The sequence below is a fragment of the Macrobrachium nipponense genome, chromosome 28 (assembly GCF_015104395.2).
Source record: "Macrobrachium nipponense isolate FS-2020 chromosome 28, ASM1510439v2, whole genome shotgun sequence".
Classification (NCBI taxonomy): Eukaryota; Metazoa; Arthropoda; class Malacostraca; order Decapoda; family Palaemonidae; genus Macrobrachium; species Macrobrachium nipponense.
Window position 1 is genome coordinate 62,070,530 of NC_087217.1, and position 17,508 is coordinate 62,088,037.

The window sequence follows — 17,508 nt, forward strand, 5'->3', positions numbered from 1 at the left end:
CCAAGTATAGTAGGCTATGTTAGAAACTAGTTCTGTGTATAATATATGACTGAAAATTAATGCTATTAGTTGAAATAAAGAGAATTAAGCGTTTAACGACGAATTCGTTTAATGTGGTCGCTAAAACGGAACCCCATCATTAAACGAGGAGTACCTGTATAATGAAGCGCAATCTTGGCAACCATATCACTGTTTCCCAGGAATCTGTGCAATGGCTCACCACTCTCTCTCTCTCTCTCTCTCTCTCTCTCTCTCTCTCTCTCTCTCTCTCTCTCTCTCTCTCTCTCTCTCTCTCTCTCTCTCTGCACTTCTAGAACATACTTTAAAAATATATTATCATTCAATCTCTAAAAGCAAATATATGAATTAAGTTGCTACAGTTCCTCGTTGGAAGAGTGGTTTTCACCACCTCCGGTGGTCTGAAGTTTGATTCTCGGCTCTGCCAACGCGGAATCAGAGGAATTTATTTCTGGTGATAGAAATTCATTCCTCGATATAATGTGATTCGGATTCCACAATAAACTGTAGGTCCCATTGCTAAGTAACCAATTGGTTCCAAGCCACATAAAAATATCTAATCCTTCTGGGCAGCCCTAGGAGAGCTGTTCATCAGCTCAATGGTCTGGTAAAACTAAGATATACTTCACTTTTTAAATAGCTACAAATAGGCCTATGCTTTCATGTAAGTAGATTTTCCTCTCTCTCTCTCTCTCTCTCTCTCTCTCTCTCTCTCTCTCTCTCTCTCTCTCCTTCTAAAATGTACTTTAAAACATATTATCATTCAGTGTCTCAAAGTTATTATTATTAATAGGTGTTAGTTTTTCCAGACCTCTGAGTCTCAAGTAGACTCTTCTCGGGCTGGTTCTCAGGGATCAATCCTGAGAAGAAGAAAAAAAAAAAAAAAAAAAAAAAAAAAAAAAAAAAAAAAAAAAAAAAAAAAAAAAAAAAAAAAAAAAAAAAAAAAAAAAAAAAAAAAAAAATTAGACTTTATTTGAGAAACCCGTCTTATTAAAAAAATTTATGATTTTATTAATTGAAAAATCCCTGCTTTCCGCAAGAATATTTTTCATTTTCGAACTCCGCAGATAAATAGATCTTTGCTGGGTCCAATTTGGGCACTCAACAAGCAAATGCTGTACTGTCATGGGTGTTTGACATCTGTTACATTTCACTGGGTCAGCATGTGGTGTTGACATCAAGTGACCATGTGAGAATCTTGTGTCCTATACGTAGCCTTGCTAGGATCACCTCTTTTGCTCTTTCCTCCTGTGAGGATGTCCTCCATGCTAGACTTCAGTTTTTATATTTTTAAGTTTATTTGTTGTTGGCACAGAGGCCCATTCTTCTTTCCAATCCTGGTAAATTAATAAGTTTTAACTGATTTTGACCCAGTCTGACACTGGGGCATATGAAATTGTTGGAGGGATAGTGCAGGCTAATTTGGCAGCAGAGTCTGCATATTCATTTCCTTTTATTCCCACGTGTGCTGGGATCCAACATATTTCCATTGATATTCCTGATTGGAGGAGTTGATGAATTTTTATTTGAATTTCCTGTACTATTTGGTTTCCTGGTTTATACTGTCTTATTGCATCTATAGCGCTACGTGAGTCACTGAAAATAACAGAGACACTTGCTTTTGCCTCAGATATCATATCTAGAGCCATCTGTATGGCTGTGACTTCAGCAGTAAATACTGATGATATTGAAGGTAGGCTTTTTTACTTAACATATTTTTCGAATATGCAGATGCTCCTACTCCAACATTATTTTTGGAGCCGTCTGTATATATCATAAATTTGTCGCCTTTTCTTCTAATGTGCTCCAAAGCATGTTGGCGGTACATTTCCGTACTTGTCATTTGTTTTTTGAGTAGGTAAGACAGGGAGGTACATATCTTTACTCTATTTAAAATCCATGGTGGTGGCAATTCCATTGGTGGGTGAAAAATTGGATTCATATTATGTATGTTCATTATGTATCTAGCTCTTTTTGGGAAAGAGCTAGTACTATTAACTGCTGTTACTTGATTACAGTTTTGGAAGCAGTAAGTTGCAGGAGACGATCCTGCTTGCATTGAAAGACCTCTTGTATTGTTATTAAATTACGGTGATGTTTTAAGGGTCAAAACACCTGCCTCCACCAAAAGTGAGTTTGTTGGGGACGATCGGAAAGCTCCTGTGCACAATCGCACGCCTTCATGGTGCACTGCATCGAGAGATTTTAATGCAGATTCTGAGGCGGATGAATATATTGGACAGCAGTAATCTATTATGGATAAGACTGTTGCCTTATATATCATTAATAAAATGTCTCGCTTTGCTCCCCAATTAGTGTGTGATAACTTTTTTAATATGGCAAGGGCTTTGATGCCCTTGGCTTTAATGTATTTGATGTGCTCTTTCCAATTTAAATGTTGATCAAATATTACTCCTAGATACTTGATTTTTGTACAAAATTGTATTTCAGTGCTATAAAGATGCAGTTTGATTGTTTGGTTCTTCATCCACCTTTTGTCTTTGTAGAAGACGATTGCTTTTGTTTTATCAGTTGAAAATTTAAATCCAACTGAATTTGCCCAACTACATATATTTGAAATGCAGTACTGAGAACTCTCTGAGCATGTCTCAGATTACTACTCGTATAGTAAATGACAAAGTCATCAACATATAAACTGTTTTTTACACCACTTGGTAAATTTATAGTAATGTCATTGATTGCTAAAGCAAACAATGTACAGCTCAAGACACTACCTTAAGGGATTCCTTCTTCCAGTTTATAGGTTACTGAGTAGGAATTTTCTACTCTTACTTGAAAAGTTCTGTTTGTTAAGAAGTTCTTAATAAATATTGGTAAGTGGCCTCTTAGTCCCTTGGAGTGGAGTTTTTGCATGATGTTATGTTTCCATGTTGTATCGTATGCTTTTTCTATATCAAAAAATATAGCTACTGTTAATTTCTTTTGTTCAAAGCCTTTTTTGATATGATCTTCTAAATGTGTTAAGGGATCTAGGGTTGATCTGCCAGCTATTGAACCAGATTGTGTTGGTGTTAAAATGGATTCTTTGGTTATTACATACGTTAATCGTGCATTAACCATTTTTTCTAAGATTTTGCATAGGCAACTTGTTAGAGATATCGGTCTATAATTGGATGGATTACTTGCATCCTTTCCTGGTTTGTTTATTGGAATAATTATGGCATGTTTCCATTTATCAGGAAAGACATGTTTTAGCCAGATACTATTGTAAAATTTTAATAAATATGATTTAGCTATAGGAGCTAATTTTTCTATCATTTCAAATGATATTTTATCATATCCTGGTGCAGAGGGATGACAAGAGTTGATGGCATTATCTAGTTCATCCATGTTAAAAATATAGTTATATTCCAGGTCTTCAAGAGTTTCAAAATTGAGTATTATATTTTCTTTTTGTTTTCTGATACTTTGAAAATGTGTATCTAGGCTGGAGTAAGCACTGATGTTTTCAAAATGTTTCCCAATTATGTTTGATATTTCATAAGTATCATGGTATATTTTTCCATTTAAATGTATTGCACTTCTTGGAGGTCTTATATGTTTTCCATTGATTTTCCTTATCTTTTGCCAGACATCCCTTGTGGATGTGTTTGAAGATATGTTTGAGACATATTCCTTCCATGATGCGATTTTTTCAGCTATTACCGTTTTTCTAAATTTGGCTGTATATTTGTTATATAGTGGTTTAATGTGGTTAATTGTTATGTTTGTTATAACTATTTTGTTTAATATGTTTATACTATAGGGCATTTTGTTGAGTGATTTAAGGCGAGTTTGAGTCTGTTTAGATTGCGACTCAATATATGTTTTATTTTACTTAATGTTGTTAATGTTGGATTCCACCATGGGACAGGGGATTTTGTGGAATGTGTTTTGGTTTTTGGAATACTTTTATCTGCAGCATTTATTATGAAGTTTGAGAAGGATTCACATGTAGTATTGTGATCTTCATTATGTGAATGGTGGTATGTTTCGTGTGTATAGGAAATATTTTATCCCAGTTAGCTTTTTGGATATTATATCTTGTAGGTGGCAATATTTTGACATTACTTAAGTAGTTCAGAATGATTGGGAAATGGTCACTTGTGTATAAATCGTCTAGGACGTTCCATTCAAATTTCTCCGCTACATCATTTGAACATAATGAAATGTCAATTGAAGAAAAGGTTAGGTGTGTATTTGAAAAATATGTTGGAACTTCGCTTTCATTGAGACAATACAGATTGTGTTTCATTATAGTATTCTCTATGTTGATTCCGGATGTGTCAGTGGGGTTATTAATATCCCATAATGGATTATGCATTAAAATCTCCTACTATAAGTAGTGGTTCCTGTATACTTTTGCTAATAAGTTCAGAAAAATCATTGAAATTTGCATTGAAATTTGGTTGGTTATATAAATTACAAATGTAATTTTACTTTTATCAGGCATATACAGTTTAATTGATGTTATTTGATATGGCATAGATGGTATGTCAACAGGTTCATATGTAATGCTATTATGAACGTATATGGCTGTGCCTAATTTTCCACCGTCAGTTGGTGAATAACAGGCAATTTTATAGTGTTGGATATTTGTAGGGTTACTTCCTATATGTTGTAGACATATGCACATTGGGTTGTGGTCTCGTATGATTCTTTGTAATTCACCCAGACGTAGTCGGGTTAAGAGACCATTTATATTCCATTGAATGATTTTATATTCCATTATTGGGAGGAATTGGTGTTAAATTCTGTAAATTGATTGCTGATTTTACTTTATCTCGTAGTTTATATGCATTTGAATTTATTTGTGGTTTTTTTAATCGTTGTATTTGTATGTTGGTTATTAGATTCTGCAGTTGTTTGTTTTTCATAGTTGAATATTAATAAGTCTATTTTTGATTTTATAATTTCCTTTTTGTATTTTAAGGATTCAGAACATAATTCGTTCTCATGTTGGTGTGTTAAAGGGCACCTCCTTAATTTGGTAAAATTGTCAATACAATTTCGTACTGTGTCCTCTGTCTTGGTAGTTAGTTGGTTATATGTACTTACAAAGCATTCATTACAACCACAAGATGAAGCATGTTTGGTAATGTTAATTATTGGTTCAGAAGTTTTTGGTCTAGCTTTAGAAATTTCTGGTTTTGTAATTCTATTGTTCCTTTTCTGTAGTGATAAGGACTGTTGGTTTGAGGGGTTATTTGTTTTGTTGTTGTTAATGGGATATTTCGGTCTTGTGGATGGTTGGGGGGTGATAGTTATATTTTGGTTTGGTTTAATGGTATGATTTTCATTAGTATTATTTGATGGAAATTGTAAAGAGTGATCTTTACTGTCCAGATGTTGGCTGTTTGATTGAGATTGAGGGTAATTGTGTATTTCCACTTGTGATGAGGTTAGTTTAATATCTTTTTTAAAATGTTCTCCTGGTGTAGTTGGAGTCTCTCTGGATTGATTGTAATTTTCAATATTTACTTTTTTCCCTTAGGTGGGGTTCTTTCTAGAATTCTTTTCTTTTTGCCAGTTCGATTATCATCATTATTTAATTCTTCTTCTATTGGAAGTTCTTTTCCATGGATAACTGAATCATCTATGTTGGTGGTGGTATTGGTTGTTGTAATATCACTTTTATTTTGGTTTCAGTATTATTGGTATGAAATCCAGTTTCCATGTTTATACTATCTTGTTTGTCATTGTGCTGTTTGATGTCTTGATTTTTAGTCACATTTGAAAAGGTGGGGGTTTTGGATGGATTGTTAACGCTCTTACTTTTAGCTCAAGTCTGGCTTCCATGACTGACATTCCTGTCCTATTTTTATTAACAACTGAAGTTCTGTGTTATATTGGTAAAATGGAACACTCCTTAGATTTTGCGTGATGGGCTAGTCCACAATTAATACATTTTGATTGTTTACAGTTCCAATTAGTGGTATGGTCATCTGATGCACAGACTGCACATATAGCTTTATTACGGCATCTTTTGTATGTGTGTCCATACCTTGAGCACTGTGTACATTGTAATGGTTTAGGAACAAAAGGACGAACTTCTCTATTTTGTCCAAGAATTTTTATTTTAAATGGTAAGTCTTGGCCTGTAAATTTTATTTTGGCAATGTTGATATTTTTACTTTTATCTTTCCTACTTGAAATAGAGTATATTTCTAAATCGTGGATATTATTATATCTCAATTTTAGGGAGTCTAGCAATAGTTGTTTTGAAGGAAGCTCCTGCTCGCTATTGGGTAGGATGACTGTACCCTGTACATAATTCAATGTTTCATGGCTTGTAATTATTACCTTTATATTATTTATTTCTGTTATACTTAAAAAGGCAGTGGACTGCTTTTTATTGGTTACTTGGATAAGCCATTCATTGTCCTTGATGTGTCTGCATTCCATGTCTTGTGTTGGATATATGTTAAGTAATTTGTTTTCTAGCATCGCTGCTGAGATTTTGTTGTCAGCTTTGAGGACTAGAAATCTTGACCAATTATCTGGTCCAAAGAGGTCATCAAAATGTACCAATGTGGGATTAAGTCGGTAATTTTTGTTTCTTTTGGTCCTTGTTTTATGTATGTTGCTTGTCTATTATGATTTTTATATTTTTCTGTATTGCTGAGAGGATTATTTGTCTCTAATTCAGAATTATTGTTCATCATATATGGTTCCATTGTTACGATATTGGAGTTTACCAATTTATTTTTGTTTGTTTCTTTTGTATTTATGCACTCTATTTGGTTTTCTGGCTCTGCTGCTTTACTTGGAACAGGGTGTTCCTTTGTATCTTTTATAGTACTTTCACTACTTGTGGCAGTACCTAGGAAATTCGGGAGTGACGTGCCAATGGTCATCAACTGTGCCGTAGTTTTTCCATCATGGGGCCCAGGGTACTCAAATCATTTATTTCACAGTTCATAAATTTTGAGTTTTTACACACACACACACACACACACACACACACACACACACACACACACAAATTCTTGAAAAGATATCATTGGCCCTTCGCAAAGTTAAATTTTCTGCCAAAGGCACAAGTGAGAAAGGACTCCCAAATATCCGCATCCCTACCCTACCCCACCCCAAAAGGGGATGGCATAACATGATTAGTATGGCCCAAGTGTAAGCAGAACCCGCTTGCTAGGGACTAAGAGTATTATGTTAATACAATTCTATTCCCCATCCTAATCACATTATGGGCAAACTGGATAGAATGCCGAGAGTTCTATTCCTAGAACCAGGCCCCCCCTGGAATCCGTGGTCCAGCTCCACAGAATAGTTCCGCCTGAAAAACAGGTCCGAACATTGTCGGGTAGATGATGGATCTACCACAGTTCTCACTATTTAGCTTCGGATTTAACTCCACGTTAAGCCATGATATGTCATTTATTTGCTTTCAAAAATTTTGGCAAAAAATGGAAAGGTCCACATAAGTTTACTCGAAAATATATAATGTCATATGGGACTCTTGGGTTCGAACCTGGGAAGAGATTCCTGAGGTTCGAGAGCCCCCTCACCACGTCAAGGTGGTCCCAAAATGAGGGGGGGTGTCTCAAAGTAAATATAATGACTCGAGTATCTCTATACGATATAGACCTATGCTTAGCTCTCTCTCTCTCTCTCTCTCTCTCTCTCTCTCTCTCTCTCTCTCTCTCTCTCTCTCTCTCTCATAATATTGCATTCATTCCTCTATTGTTCCTCACGATTTCTACTAGTTATTGCCCAAATTTACCATTTTTTTCTTGTTATTTAAGATCCCATTTCCAATTATGCATGAATTTTTTGTCATTTTAGTGTCATGACATCCCTTATGAGTAGGGTTTCATGGTAGATTTTAAAGAAGGATGATCCATATTCTAATCTGAACTAATGTTACCATAACCAACTTTAACGAATAATATAAGATTTTTACAGAATTTTAGTGGTGTAAAGTTACTGGAAATCTAGAAAGCAATAAACACAAGGACTTTGAAGCTTTGCCCCTTTTCTAGAGTTGCCAGGTGTGATATTATTAAGCAATAGGTATCCAAAGATTTCAGAAAACTGTATCATCAGTTTTCTTGTTGACTGTAAAACTAAAAACACAACTTGACAAATAACTGAAAGCAAATAAATTTAGCAAGGCAATCAAGAACATCCATTAACCCTTAAACGCCTATTGGACGTATTTTACGTCGACGAAAATTCTGTCGGGTGCTTAATACGTTGATGCTAAAAAGTTTTTTTAAATATTCGCGGAAAAAGTTATAGGTCTACTTGGCAAAAAATTTTGAATCACGCGCCTTGAGGGATGCTGGGAGTTCACGGATCAAGCTGTTGTTTTGTTTACAAGCGTTACCCAGGTGCGCATGCGCGAATTTCTTTTTCTCGCACTAAAAAGCATCAGCGACACATCTCAGAAATTATTTCGTCACTTTGTCGTAATTTTTACAGTGTTTTAGAGTTACATAGAGTTTTATATATGAAAATGTGCACAATTTCATGTAGAATACAACAAAAAATAACTCATGGTTGTAGCTGTTATCAGTTTTGAAATATTTTCATATAAATAACGATAAATAGAAAAAATTTGACCTTCGGTCAACTTTAACTCAACTGAAATGGTCGAAAACTGCAATTGTAAGCTAAAACACTTACAGTCTAGTAATATTCAATCAATTACCTTCATTTGCAACAAATGGGAAGTCTCTAGCACAATATTTCGATCTGTGGTGAATTTTTGAAAACTTTTTTTTATGTCCGCACGTTACGAATTCACGCATCATACTGTGATAATATTTTCTCTGTGTAGCTTGATCGTTCTACAATTTGTTATATACCAAAATCATCGAAATTTACTGTACAATACAATGAAGAAGAAAATTAACTCATTAGCTTTAACCGTTTTGCTCACAGCGTGATTTGTATACAATTATATATGAAATATTTTTTCGCGCTCTCATATATTCCAATATTTATACGTATATGATAATGATATTTTTTTAATTTCTGATGGTTGCATACTAAACTTCAGGCAATGACAAAAAAACGAGCCAAAAATGGACTCTTAATCTTGAATACTAAGCGTGCTGAGATTTTTTGAAAAAAAACTCTCTTTCCGCTTCGGCGCTCACTCCCGAACGCCGCCGGCATACGGGAGACACTTTCAGAAATAACGGCTTGGCGTTTAAGGGTTAAAATACATTATGTAAACAGATATTAATCCAAAGACCAACACTGAATTACCATAATCTGTCAGAACAGCTATTTTCCCTTCATAATTTCACATGTAATTCAACACACACATATGTATGTTTTACACAATCTAAAAAGAGGTGCATTCTAATTTCAAAATACCATGAACTAACATTATTATTTTGCAAAAACTTAACCAGACCAGCGTGTCATTTTTTTACTTTCACAGGGCTGATACAAATGAAATGTTAAGACTAAACTAAAAAAATTAAATAGTTATAGGCCGGAAGCAACCAAAGAAGTTGCTGAAAAAAAGGAAGAGTAATGCAGCTTGGGACCTGAGAAGGAATGCTTCAAAGAATTACTTATATGTGGTGTTTCTTGCAAAGCAAACAGCAGATAGTATTATGCAGCAGGGATGAGCAGCAAGAAACCACAGATAAGTAAAAAAACAAACAAAAAAAAATAACAGTGAAATATAACACAACAGTAATAGACTTTCAATGACATCATGGTGACAATGAAATATCTCACCTCTATTTTGATTAAGCGAGGTATCTTCTCTTTGAGCAGTGGTATTTGCTGGGGGCCATCTTGCTGTAACTCCTTTACTAGGAATTACACTGGGTGTATCATTATTTTCAACTCTGTCAAATAAAAAAATTTTAGGATGGAAAACACCACACAATGACAAGCTAGCCTAAATTTAGAAGTAAGATTATGACTAAAATAGTTTTCAAGAAATTGAGTCTCAGATTTCAACATGATTGAGTAGTCTAGTACAACTCATTGCTGCCATCTTATGCCAACTCATCCCCTGCCCAACTCACTGCCTTAACAAACTTGTTACTAAAAATCAACACACACTGAAAGACACCTTTATTCAAAACAGTAAATAACAACAGCAATTAACCAATTATTACCCAACTACCCACAAATGACCTAATTACCAACTCAATATTTGTCAACTTGAATGGTAACTTTAGTTATTAATAACCTTTCGATACTGGCAATTTCAGTTTAAAATTATGCCAAAAAGTCCTCTACAATGGAAGGATTTTTAAGTGAACGAGGCAAAGATAAGTGATTTGAAGTTTTGTTCAATGTGAACAACTCAGCAAATGTAAAGCAATCACACAAGTCTTGGATACAGTGAGATTCATAAATACTCACACCCATGACTTTTCACCAATAAGAGTAGAAGTGGCAAAGATGATTAGTACAACAATAAAACCAGAGCTGAAGAGAGAATGGAAAACCCAAGTGTGGCATTTAGTGCAATCAAAGTATTTCTAAATGTAGAATTAAAAGGCTGCTTCTTTCATCTTAGTCAAAATATGCAGAAGCCTGTTGCAGCTTCGGGTCTAAATTCTTGATATAAAAATGACGGCAATTTTTTGTTATATGTATGATCGTACCTGTTGAACTTATAGCTTGCTATGAAGATGCCTTAGCTGACAAATTATCTACAGAGCATATACCAATTCTGAACTGACTCGAAGACAATTATATAGGTACGCTTAAATAGCAGAAGTAGCAGATGTGCTCCACTTTTCCCCATGGAAATATGGAATCTGTACTTTCATAATGTAAATCGGGAAGATAAAACCAACGACCGAATAAGGGATGGAACATCCAACAGTCTGGATATTCATTAATGCACTCAAAAATTTCAAGAAGGTAGAGAGAGCTATCTGGAATTGTTTATAGCTGGCAGTGCATCACTAGCAAAATAAAAAAAATACCTAGATACTGATAAACATATTCCTAGAATAGTCCAAAGTTTTACTCAAAAGACTCCTATAGAATATTTACTCAGTATTCCTAACAAAATAAGTCTTCGTTTTTTCTTCACCTACATGGCTTTTTATTTTTAGCTATATAAAGCATTTTCATTTATATGTACTTCATATTTACTAATACGTATTCTTGTCAATACTATAATGAAGACAGGTGTTTTTCATTTCAACAAAATTTTTCTTTTCGTGCTTTTTTTTATTTTAACCCTTAAACGCCTATTGGACGTATTTTACATAGAGATAAATTTGTCTGTCGGGTGCCGATTGGACGTACTTTACGTCGACATAGAAAAGTTTTTTAAAAATTCGCGGAAAAATACTTATAGGCCTACCAGCCGAAAACTTTTGAATCACGCACCTTGGGGGATGCTGGGAGTTCACGGATCAAGGTGTTGTTTTGTTTACAATCGTTACGCAGGCGCGCAAGCGCGAATTTCTTTCTTATCGCACTAAAAAGTATCAGTGACACATCTCAAAAATTATTTCGTCACTGACATAATTTTTGTACCATTTTAAATTAGCCATTACATAAAGTTTTATATATGAAAATGCGTGCAATTTCATCTAGAATACAACAATAAAATACTCATGATTGTAGCTTTTATCAGTTTTGAAATATTTTCATATAAATAACAATAAGTGCCACAATTTCAACCTACGGTCAACTTTGACTCTACCGAAATGGTCGAAAAACGCAATTGTAAGCTAAAACTCTTATATTTTAGTAATATTCAATCATTTACCTTCATTTTGCAACAAATTGGAAGTCTCTAGCACAATATTTCGATTTATGGTGAATTTATGAAAAAAACTTTTTCCTTACGTCCGCGCGGTAACTATACCGAAAAAATCATACGTGCGATTGTCGTAATGTCTGCACAATTTTAAATTAGCCGTTACATAAAGTTTTATATATGGAAATGTGCACAATTTCATGCATAATATAACTAAAAACAACCCATGGTTGTAGCTTTTATCAGTTTTGAAATATTTTCATATAAATAACGATAAGTGCCACAATTTCAACCTTCGGTCAACTTTGACTCTACCGAAATGGTAAAAAAACGCAATTGTAAGCTAAAACTCTTATATTCTAGTAATACTCAACCATTTACCTTCATTTTGCAACAAATTGGAAGTCTCTAGCACAATATTTTGATTTATGGTGAATTTATGAAAAAAAAAACATTTTCCTTACGTCCACGCGGTATCTCTTCCGAAAAATCCTACGTGCGATTGTCGTAATGTTTGCACCATTTTATAGTAGCCGTTACATAAATTTTTATATATGAAAATGTGCGCAATTTCATGTAGAATAAAAAAAAAAATAATTGAAGGTTGTAGCTTTTCTCATTTTCGAAATATTTGCATATAAATAACGATAAATAGAAAAAAAACCACGTTCGGTCAATTTGACTCTACCGAAATGGTCGAAAAACGCAATTGTAAGCTAAAACTCTTACAGTCTAGTAATATTCAGTCATTTATCTTCATTTTGAAACAAATTCGAAGTCTCTAGCACAATATTTAGATTTATGGTGAATTTAAAAAAAAACTTTCCTTTCCTCCGCGTGCGGATTCTCCGATGCGTACGTCGCATTCTCGGAATATTTGCTCCATTTCATATTAGGCGTTTCATAGAGTTTTATATATGAAAATGTGCGCAATTTCATGTAAAATACAACAAAAAATAATTGAAGGTTGTAGCTTTTCTCATTTTTGAAATATTTGCATATAAAAAAAATATATATAAAAAAATTCAAATTTGGTCAACTTTAACTCGTCCAAAATGGTTGAAAACTGCAATTGTAAGCTAAAACTCTTACAGTATAGTAATACTCAATCATTTATCTTCATTTTGAAACAAATTGGAAGTCTCTAGAACAATATTTAGATTCATGGTGAATTTTTGAAAAAAACTTTTTTTACATCCGCGCGTTACGAATTCATGCATCATTTTGTGATAATATTTTCTCTGTGTTGCTTTGATCATTTTACAATGTGTTATATACTAAAATGATCGCAATTTAGTGTACAATACAACGAAAAAAAATTAACTTGTTAGCTTTAACCGTTTTGCTCACAGCGCGATTTGAATACAATTATATATGAAATTTTGTTTTTGCGCTATCATATATTGCATTATTTATATATGATAATGATATTTTTTGTCATTTCTGATGGTTGCATACTAAACTTCAGGCAATGACAAAAAAAGGAGCTAAAAATGAACTCTTAATCTTGAAAACTAAGCGCGCTGTGATTTTTTGAAAAAAATATTTTTTCCGCTTTTGCGCTCACTCTGAGACTACCCAGGCATACGGGAGACGATTTTTAATATACCGCTTAGGCGTTTAAGGGTTAAGCGACAAATTGTCATAACACTAAATGAAGTTACAACAGCTTTTACATTATGAATGTTTATTTTCAATAAAGGTCAAAGGTATGGAGCTAGCTCTCATGCACTAGCCTAATCAAATATATCACAGAAAACCTCATGCCCTTTGACAAAGATGTTCTAGGTTTCTAAAACCACAAATAAAAAATTACATTTTCATGATAAAGTTTTATACACACTAACCAAGTAATTACACTGCTTATAGTTTCAACTCACCAGCAGTTCAAATTTTCTTGCAATTCATGGGTAGCACTAGTCGGTATTGTGTAGGTGATTTGATCCCGCCCACTTTTGGGGTACAAGAGGAACTACTCAACAGAGCTCAATTTGTTTGTGCCCTTCGGTCCAGGGAGGAGGGAGGGCTCTGATTTAGTAATTACAAGGTAAGTATGTATACTATATGAAACTTTATCATAAAAATGCCATTTTTATAAGTAACTTATTGCTGAATCTCATATCGAATGGAGGTGGGATACATGGACATATTTTACCCCAAAGCATTGAGATTGTAATGAATTTGTGAATAGAAAAGTTGCTATTGCTATCACTGGAACAGTGCTCGTTTTTCATTACCTGGTAAGAGGGCTACTGCAGGCAGATGCTACCTCTGGTAAGGTGTGGCAGTGAAGTCGTGGAGCACCTCTACATCAGTGGGAGCTTTGCAGCAAAGAACAAATCTGATGGCTAGCAAAGCATCTATAGTTGCCCCTCCCCCGGGTGCAGCACCATAATACAAACAACCAGATAAACAACACTGCCACCTACACCATATAATAAAAAACCACCACCCATCCACTAAAATAAGACTGGTTGGCACTCCAGGTACACAGTAACCCCAGGCTCTCCCAAGACTCAACACCCTATGTCAAAGCAAAGAGAATAAAGATGGAAGGGATACTTCCCATCCTTTGAAACCCCCAACCATGCCAGCCACTGACAGTAGACCCAAGGTACTGCAATTATTGAATACCATTTCTATATCACATAGATACTGAGCCGTGCAGATCGACTTACACCTCCAATATGTTCCTTGCAGAATGGAAGATAAGGATAAATTATACTTAAAAGCTAACAAAGTGGCAACTGCTCTGATTTTGTGAGCTTTAGCTTTAAAAGATGGCAAGACATCCTCTCAAATCCGAGAATGAATGTCAATGTCAAGATCCCTTAAGAAGAATGACAAAGCTTTCAATGACAAGATCCCTTAAGAATAATAAAAAGGCTTTCTTAAAGAGGGAACAAGAACAATTTATAATTGAACACCATAGGTTACTTGCAGAACCACTGATCTTCTCTGTTCTATGCAGATAATAACAGTGCTCTTACTGGGGCAAAGAGCTCTTTCTTCATCTTCTTGGTCCAGGATTTCCACTAAGCTTTTAATAGTAAAATAATGCGGCCAGGGTTTGGATGGGATCTTGTTTTTGGCCAAAAAGTAGAGGGTGAAGGAACATACTGCATCCCATTGGTTTCTAGAAAGGTCTTGTAATGAAACTGAACAAAAGAGGCTCAGAGCAGGGACCAAAAAGCTGAGGGGAATCTACTGCCAGGGACCAAAACTCCAGTCTCCACTGCAGGGAACGAATGTAAAGAGAAAATGAGAGGCCTAGAAGAAAGCTGATTGTTCCCCTCTCAAAAAGAAGGAGTGAGTCACAGTCCTGAATTTTTGTAACCTCTGGTCCAACAGACAAACTTTTGATGATGCTGTATCTATCACCATTCCCAGGTATAGAATCCTTTGGCTGGGAAGCAGATTGGACTTCTACAGATTTACCTTGATGCCTAGGCTCTGACAAAACTGAAGAAAGAATTCCCTTTCCTGAACCAGTTTCTCTCTGGAACTTGCCAAGACCAGCCAATTATTGAAATATTTCAATAGGCGAATCCCCTGAGCATGAGCCCCAGAAAGACTCGACTGTAAAACACTGGGGAAGGACGATCTACCCTCTCCACTGGGTCATTGTCCATCATCTTTGATACTTCCTCCTGGAGAGCCAAGTGCTTCAGAGAGCCTTGGACAACCAGAGAGAGGAGGAGGGAAGTTAAACGGAAGTAGATACCCTACCTGAAGGACATCTGCCATCCACTTCCTATCTCCGTGCAATTGCCATTCCCAATGGCCTGCCAGGCACCCCCCGACCTGTGGTAACAGGTGGGAAAAGGTGCCCTCTCTATCGACAACCTGACCTGCCCCAGCCACTAGGGCCCCCTCCATGGTTTTGAAGACTTTCTTGAAGGTGACTGCCTACACCATTTTGGAGGTGGAGGATGAGAAGGAGCCTTCGATTTAGTGACTGCCTGCAGGACAAGATGATCATTGGCGTCTCCAACTGATCTCTGGGAAGGAGGAGCTGGGACTCTAGAATATCTCCTGTTACAAAAATTAGCATGACACCTACTGCAAATCGTACGAGGTCAGTCAAGGTGGAGGATAGGAAGCATGAGCACAGGAATCCTTGAAGGCTGGGACACATGCACTGAAGTGCCAGCAACTTCTTAGAATTGATGGAGGAATCCATGGAATCACATCAAGCACACACAGACACCCAAAAACACAAAAATGCAGGAAGGAATCATGGGCTTTCCAAAACTAAACTGGCTTGGGGGGAGGAGACCAAAAACAAACATCCGCTCTCCAAGGCAGTTGAAGAAAGACTAAATGTGTCGCCGGGTTCATGCGTGGCCGGTGACAACTATCCACCTCTTCTACACATTAGATGCAGATGCCAGATTCCTTGCATATATAATTTAATTGTTTTTTAACCGGTTTCCAGAAGATTTATCCTATTGTTAAGAATGAAGGTTTGTTCATCTGAACAATTCTCAGTTCCAGAGGTCCTTTATTCCTTGCATCGTTGGACTGTGGAACTGCCTCCCTGAGCATGTTGTGCAACTGGAACCTCAAAAGTTTGAGCGAAGATGTACTGCATTACTACCACAAAGCAATTCTCCTTGTATCTTATAAAGTAACTTACACTTTTATTTATCTAGCTATTAATCTGGTAACCTAATTTTTCTTTTCTAATAACTGATCTCTTCTTTCTGTATTTTCTCTTACCCACTGTTACTCCTTTCAAATGAACACCATATTCTTTGGAAGTCTGAGTTTCAAGTCAATGGCTCCTGTGGGCTTGTTCCATATGAACAGGGTTCACATTCTAAATAATAATAAGTAGAAATAACTAACAAGTAATAAGTAAAAATAAATAAAGTTTAAAAAACAATAAATATATACCTTTCAGAAGTATTGGTTGGCTTAAATTCTTTAAGTTTGCGAGGAGGTGGACGGTTCAGTTCAGTGTTTTTTTCGGAGGTAGTATTTCCAGTCTCGAACATCGCTCGCGTGGAATGAGTTCGATGGCCAATAAGAGACTCTGCTTCCTAATTTGAGAAAAATTATATTATGCAAAGAAAATATTTCACATAAAACACTGATTTATGTTTCTCAAAACATATGCCCCATAAGTATGACATTTTCTCACTATCAAATAAATAATTATCAAGACACAGTGAACTCTGCAGTGATAAAAATAAAAAAAATCCAACCTTTTTCCTTTCTAGACGCATCATCTCTGCACGTTTAGCCCTTTCCTGTTCCTCCTGATATTGACTCTGTAGGTCTTCTTGCCACTTCTTGTCATCTTTCGCTGCTAAACCGTTTCGCAGCGTCATCCTCTGCTTTTCTTTCAGCAAGAATACGAGCATTTCGTTCTTTTGTCAAGACTTCTCGGTGTTTTGCATCACTTATCTTAAAACAATAATGATATTTGTCTTAAGATTTTGCTTGCATTTTCATAAATAATTACTGAAATTTGTGGTATAATTAGAAAAGTAAATCATCATCATCATGTGCAAAGGGAGTCTGTGAAACTCTGCCATTCATGTCTTTCCTGTGCTTTATCTTCCATGAATCTCCAGCCTCCCTTTTAGTTCTCATCTAAGTAGATCTGGTTCTTCCAACTCTTCTGGTGCCTACAGGCACCTAACTCACACTACCATGTACTACTCTCCTATAGGTTGTGCAGAGGCCATTCCCAAGCCATCTCAATCTCTCTTTCATCATTATCATATATGGAAATAAATACCACTTAATTAACATTTCTGTTATCATAA

At 35.5% G+C, this 17,508-nt stretch overlaps 1 protein-coding gene across 1 annotated transcript in view; it reads right to left on the reverse strand.

Annotated features, from left to right (window-relative positions):
• Nucleotides 1-17,508, reverse strand: part of LOC135201807 (drebrin-like protein) — a 163,386-nt gene that overhangs the window by 98,887 nt on the left and 46,991 nt on the right. The window contains 4 exon segments of the mRNA XM_064231075.1: nt 9,733-9,845; nt 16,631-16,776; nt 16,942-17,049; nt 17,051-17,143. Of these exon segments, the coding sequence (XP_064087145.1) occupies nt 9,733-9,845; nt 16,631-16,776; nt 16,942-17,049; nt 17,051-17,143 (460 nt within the window).